General features: G+C 47.8%; 1 protein-coding gene across 2 annotated transcripts in view; it reads left to right on the forward strand.

Moving 5' to 3' along the window:
- Positions 1-6,776, forward strand: part of LOC128891554 (telomerase-binding protein EST1A-like) — a 115,727-nt gene that overhangs the window by 57,704 nt on the left and 51,247 nt on the right. For both annotated transcript variants that reach the window (XM_054151120.1, XM_054151121.1), the window contains exon 11: positions 5,530-5,711. In XM_054151120.1, the coding sequence (XP_054007095.1) occupies positions 5,530-5,711 (182 nt within the window). The remainder of the gene's footprint in view (positions 1-5,529; positions 5,712-6,776) is intronic.

Genomic DNA, 6,776 nt, shown 5'->3' on the forward strand with positions numbered 1-6,776 from the left:
TCTCTCTCTCTCTCTCTCTCTCTCTCTCTCTCTCTCTCTCTCTCTCTCTCTCTCTCTCTCTCACCGCCTTTCGCGTCCGGTCCCCTCCGGTTTCTTCTGCTTCCTCGCTTCGGGAGCATCCGGGGATAAAAGTCGACTGCGACCATCGCCTGGACGACTTCCATCCGTGGCGAGGTAAAAGCGAGAGTCAGGCTTGCGTTTCATTAGGAACGGGTCATCTGGTTCTTCATTCGATGCTCCCTGATCGAAATTGCCGATGTCGGGTCTAGATGGTGGTTAGAGGAGATGGGTGGGCAACGTTCTCGATTATCGATGCTGACGTTTCGAGTCGCTGGAAACAGGTGATTCTTATCTTTATTGGATGGTTTATGGATGTTCGGCCGGAGGAAACGGTAAGGGATGGATGAATGAAAGAAACTTTAGAACGACACTCGAAGGAATTCGAAATTCATCGTCAGGCTTCTCTTAGCCTACTGTTACAACAAACGACGGAAATTATTAAGAGTCTCGCAAAAGAATGTACACAACTTAAACATTTCTTCCTATATCGACACGTTCACTCGCCAAACAGCGTCTCCACGAGTGTCAACCGATCGATACCGTAAGATCCGCGGTGTTCCCATCCGATTCTCGAAATCGTCCCGACTAGCGGTAGCTCTTCAGGGCTCGCGTTACCCTGGGCGTCACTCCTCATCGCGTTATCGACACGACCCATCGTTTCTCGCGGAATTTATCGTCCCCGCTCGTAGAGGGATATCGTAATCGGATATCCAGCTAGCTGGCTGACGCCATTTTATTAAATTGTCCTTTCGATCCGCTCAAACCAGTTTACGATAACTTAACTCGCGTATACGCGCCTCTTCCTCCCTTTCTTTGCCTCGTCGTTCCTCTCCCTTCCGAAACGTTCCGGGCTTATCGCCCAGAAGGAGGGAAAAACGCGCCAAGGACGTCGCCTGGGTATTATCCGGCTCGCGGCGTGCAGAACGCGATGTGGACGGAGCCTTATGGTTCGTCGAACGTCTCGGGGCGTGCTGCTTGGCGCCAGGCGCCTTCCAGAGGCCAGCTTCTTTGCGTGCCGGGACGCCTCGCCACTGGCGGCGACCGAATCCCTTCACCGGCGCGGATTGATGCCGCTCGTTACTCCCATCGGCGGGCTGAATTATGGAAATCATAAATTTCGAAAATCTGCGAGCGCAGGAACGGATATCGCGGAGATACCATCGGTCGCGAACGCTGGGGATACCTTATTAGCTCCGTAATGCATGGGCTCGGGTATTAGGAATTAATTACACGCGCGAGATTAACCTATTCGTGCTTATCGTACCACATACGGTATTGGGGCGATTAAATAAATGCGTTGGGGAGGCGGTCCGACCTCGGAAGAGAAAAATTCATGCGAGGCCTGTATGGGTTGAGAAAACGCCATTTTCCACTTTATATTAGTACGCATTTATTATCGTAACGACGTTTCATGTAGCTCGCAAGTATTTTACCTCTTCTGTAGGACGAACGAAGAATTGTTTCCTTTGATAAATTCAGAGTATAGAGTCCTGGGGACCGTTCTGTTCGTAATGATTATTTTAATGAATATCGCTATCGTGAACGCGGTAGCTCGATGTCGAGCGAGCGTCGGTGGGAGATGAAGAGGGACGAGCGTTAAATCATAAATGTAGCAAGTTGGCCGCGGGGCGCGGTGTAAAGTGTCGTTCACACTTACGTTCGTGTGCTACGTGTAACGCGGGAACGTCGGGAATTTCGTCACGGTCTTCGCTGGATCTTCACGCATGAACGCCTCTTCGCTGTTCGATGGCTGACGCTCCTGCGACGCGGCTGTCATAGTTGTCGATTGCTGAGGGCTTCTCCACTTCCAGAGGATATGTCGATTTGGTTAATAAACCTCGCGGAGTTCTGTTTCATTAAGACCGATCGCGCCAATGTTAATCTTCATCCAACTCGTTTCTCCAGAATTAATCAGGGAGCCTGAAGAGTCTCTGCCTTTAACCCTCCGTGAACACTTGTAACTTAATTATACAGTTGGTCCCGTAAGTACGTAAATTCGTACTCTCTTCGTGACTCCATTTATTCTGAACGTAGAATAAGTTTTTAAACATCTGCTAGTGCAGCTTCGTCGCTCGAAGCTGCGCAAACAAAGCGCGATTTTTGTATCGTGGGAGATTTTTTGGCCCGAAGCGCGGACTTGTCCGTTCCGTTAAACCAGTCTAAGCAAATGGCGGACGACACTCGAAGTCATTAAAGTCGCCGATGGGAGTTTGCTCTCCACGCGTTGAGCTCTCTTTCGCGGTCATTACAGTTACCTTTAACGTGTCGTGTAATGCCTCTCTATTGGTCATCATAACGGGCGCGATTGACTTCAAACAAAAGGGTTCTCGTGTTCGGGCTGTTGGAAAGCGAGTGGTGTAACTGACTTAACAAGTCCGTAAGCGTCGCGAATTTACGAGGGTTTCTCTGAAACAATGTTCCCTTGACAAGGTGACGGTCAATATTTTAAGCCAATAGTAAGGATGTGCGCCTGGAGTCGTATTTCTCTGTTTCCTGATGGAGCTTGACGAAATTTCGATTTGGAAATAGCTGGTTGGAGTTTACTTTAACATACTATTTGTTTGGAACTCCATGAAACGACAGCATAAAACGGAGATCGATTCGGGTTAATTTACGCCTATAAAGCATCCCAAGTCCAAGTCTGTATTCTAAATGAGAAATAAACTCCCCGACGCTGCGCTCCGGTAATTCAGTTTAGCGCCAATCATGCGAGTTGACGATGCCGTGTATGCGAGCGTTCGCGTTCGCGTGTTCGTCGAAGCGCGGAAAATGCGATTTCCGTTGATTTCGAGCGACGCCGTTGCCCCGTCCGTTTCGCGAGGGCCTTCGTTTCGCTGATGGAGCCATTAATTTGACAACGGAAGACTTCATTCTCGCCGACGACGAATTAAGCGTCTCGCGGAAAATTCATTATTGTCGTCGCGCGCCGGCAAATAGAACGGAATCAGAAACTCAGCCACTAGAATCGATGCTAATGAAATCATCCCCTTGGTCCCCTTCTGGCCCAGCCTGGGCTAACTCGATTCCGCGTCCGTTTTCGCGAGGTAATCGCGTTAGTATCGGTTCTGGAAACAGGAAGGCTGACCTCGCCCTCCAATTTCATTAAACGGGCCACGTTCGCGACGTAGTTTTCACTCGACAAGAGAGTGCCCCCATCCCTTTCGCGCCCCGTTCTGTTCGTTAGGAAAGAAGGGCGAGCCGAGTGGGTGCTGCCTTTTCAGACCTCATTGACAACGTCGTTGCCTCCTCTTATTCGCGCATCAATCGAATTACCTCTTGCTCTCTGCAAACTGTTGCAACTTCTGGTTAACGCTTTTGCGCGTCTGCAGCTCGCAGACGGTGGATGAGTTCCTCCCTAATTGACGCTTTAACGAAGTAATTGCTCGAGTTTCCATTTGTCGCTTTAAGTTGTTTTTACACTGTTTAACGGAGGGCACGAGTAGAACATTTTATATTTAAATTTATTGCTTAGGTAAAAACCTTCTGATTTTTCTTTCGGAGAGGTCAGTTCGCAATTACGCGCTTGGCATTCGCGCACCCGATAGTTAATTGGCATCCTTCGACAATACTGGCCTCGATAGAATCTCTAGGAATTCTTCCTAACGATTCGACCGATAAAGAAGCACGTCGATTACAACTTTGACGTGCTCGACGCAACTTTGACGCGCCATGGCTATAGCGGAGGGCGAAGAATCCGAGGTGGGGTAGACAGACGATAAGCGTAATTTTCCCTAATGATCGTATCGGCGATTAGTTAAGGGCCTTTCTATAAATCTTTCCTAACTAATTACCCCTTACACACCCAGTACTCGAAGAAGACCACACGGGCGTTCGAGCGAAGCTCGCAGTTAAACGCTAATTATTATCCACATCCGCGATAAATTAAACTGCCAGATGCCATGATATCGTCGAGTGGGTTCTCGCCTGCACACACGTTGGACTTTGCCATCGGGTATATAGGGTTATTCGTTTGTTTGGGCTTACCTTATTCAATTTTCGCCATCCCTGCGCATCTATGTTCGCTAACGGCCACCATACTCGATCTCTGTCCCAGTATATCTCTGCCGAGGGGGTGTCAACTTCAACCGCAAGGGCTTTCAGAGGGAGACAACGCGATGTTTCTGTATTTAGGGCTGAAGGCACTTCGGAGAGAAGCAGGGCCACTCGTTCGAATTTTAATACGATTTTAATCCTCCTCTCTTACGGTCGGGCCAAAAGCGACCCACATATTAGTTCCATCGTTAGATTTTTGCGACTGCGAAAACTGAATTCACATGTCGTAGCTCGGTTGACATTTTTGCGTGTAGGATCCGCGATCGAACGTTTATACTGGAGTATCGATTGTGAGAACGGAGTGATGAATGAATGGATTCAAAGAATAGCGACACGTGGAATGAATATTTGATGCCTGTGAGAGAGGTTTAGCAGTCCGGTGCGATTGGCGATCGGACAGAGACAGTTAGTCGTGGGAATCGGTTGAGGCCAGCGAAACGCTGCGATAATTCGATGAAGTGCATAGTCAGAAAGGATTTCTAGAGATAATCTGATGGAAAAGTTCATTCTTTCGTGTATAATACGACATTTTATCATGAATAAAAAATGATCCATTTGAGATTGTTCAGTGTAAGCTAGACAATTTGTTAACGACTTTTCGTGTTACGTATTACGTTTGATTTCACAGCAAAAATTTTTAAGCGCACTCGTAAAATGATTAACGAATAAAATGTCAATGAGGTAGCAATTGCAAACGATTGCAATTTCGACGAAGAGGACGCTTTCGATGAGCTACGATCGTCTCAGGATGTTCAGCATGATTGCAACCAAGGGCCCCAAGGTAGTCGCGGTATCCTAGATGAAAGGTGCCGCACAATGTCGCCTTCGTAAAGTAGTTAGGGTTCCCGTTTCCCCCCGCAGACGTACACCGATACGCTGGACGGTTTCTGTTAGCCTCGTTCGCAACCCTGTACCACGGAAACGACGTTAAAATGTCGACTATGCCGATTACCCGCGATGGATATACGAGATAATGAAAAGGCCACGTCTCTACGCTGCCTGCCGCGTTTCCGCGTCTGTTTCCCTCCTTCTCCCTCGCCTTTCCGCTGACTTCATAGCTATCCGACTCGACAATGTCTAACCCCTTGCACTCTGCGAATTTTTGTCAAGTATGAACCTTGGCAAATTCAAGACAATTTCGTGTTGTCGTCTTTAAAAATTCAGTTTTCTCCCATGAAAATTCGCAAGTTATATATATATATATATATACACGAAGAGTATACGAGTACGACACGATCGGCATAGTAAAAGCATGGCCACATTATACCGTTCAATTTTATTACAAGCCCGCGCACCTCCGATCTGTAAATTGCAGAAGCGGAGGTCGCTAAGCGTTGTCTCTAACCGTTACCAGCAAGCTTTGAAATGTCGCCATTCGTGTCGCTAACGGTTCGATTTTTCTGTTGGTTGTTTCAGATGCCCAAATGGAGCAGGGTTACCGGTCCGAGGTCCAAGAAAGGGCACTGGTCGTATCCTTGCAGATGTTCAATCTGATTTTAGAACGTGGCGTGTCCTTGCTCAAGTCTCAGTTGGACAGCGACGAAGAGCCGAGGATGGTGGTTAGCGAGGACATGCAAGTCCTTTTACCAGCTATCAAGGTATTTCCGTTATCTCTGGCATATCTAATGGGACCCCCCCTATCGAGATCTCCTTTTTCCGAGAAACTTTCACCGTACGGGGAAAATGCGCGTCATTCTAATTGGGTAGATTCGATCTTGGCTAAAAGAAAATGGAAGTCTACGAGCTCGCAGACGTTGTTAGTCATTGTTTCGATTCTTTGTCGCGTCCTTTCGCGTACACGTGGCAAGCGGGTTTTTTTTTGGTACATTATCGCGTGGATCGATGACTGATCGATGGATCTACGCGGGAAGATCCAAGTATCGTGAAAGTTGTTCGAGACAGTCGAGGTTGAGAGTGACGGAGTATCGACCCACTTATTCCTCGAGTAAAAATTCGAATCCTTGGGAAACGTGCGATAGGTGATAAGGAGTTGTCTCTCGGATATAAACAATGGGAGAGTCAAATACAGGTCAATCTATAATTACAAAAATTTCTTAAGAGACGTGAAATTCCTTCGTATAAAAAATTTGCAACGATTATTCCGATCGACTCGAGGATGAGTCGCGCCTTGCACGCACAGGCTCCGGTAGTATGGACTACAGCGAGGCGATTTTTCATTGAACCCGATCGGATTGCTCGTTGTCAGCGTTCTTGTCATCGTCGTAATTTTGCATGTGAGCGCGCTTAACCGGCCGAGAATTTATGAAGCAACGCGCGGTTCGCACCCACGCAAGGTCCGCCGGTGGCCGTTGTCAGGGCCTGGGCCTGGTTCGTTCGTGTCTCGACTTATTATGCAACCCACCGTTCGCGATTAATGCACCTATCGCACGTAAGCTATGCACGCACGCTCCATCGATAAAGGTCAGCCTATGACAAGCCATTGGAATCGCGACGTCACTGGTTCTTCCTGGTTCTGCCTGGTGCAACCTTCAAGGATGCTCGCGTAGCGTTCCACAACGGCATGCACTGGGTGATCCTTAATTGCGAGTAGATACCTCGGGAAGTAAATCAAAAGTCGAATCTCAAATGTAACTCGAATGGAGCCGCAAAGGATTCCGGATCATATTTTTTTTTTTTTTTTTTTTTTTTTTTTTTTTTTTTTT

This window comes from Hylaeus anthracinus, unplaced genomic scaffold (genome assembly GCF_026225885.1).
Source record: "Hylaeus anthracinus isolate JK02 unplaced genomic scaffold, UHH_iyHylAnth1.0_haploid 12002, whole genome shotgun sequence".
Taxonomy (NCBI): Eukaryota; Metazoa; Arthropoda; class Insecta; order Hymenoptera; family Colletidae; genus Hylaeus; species Hylaeus anthracinus.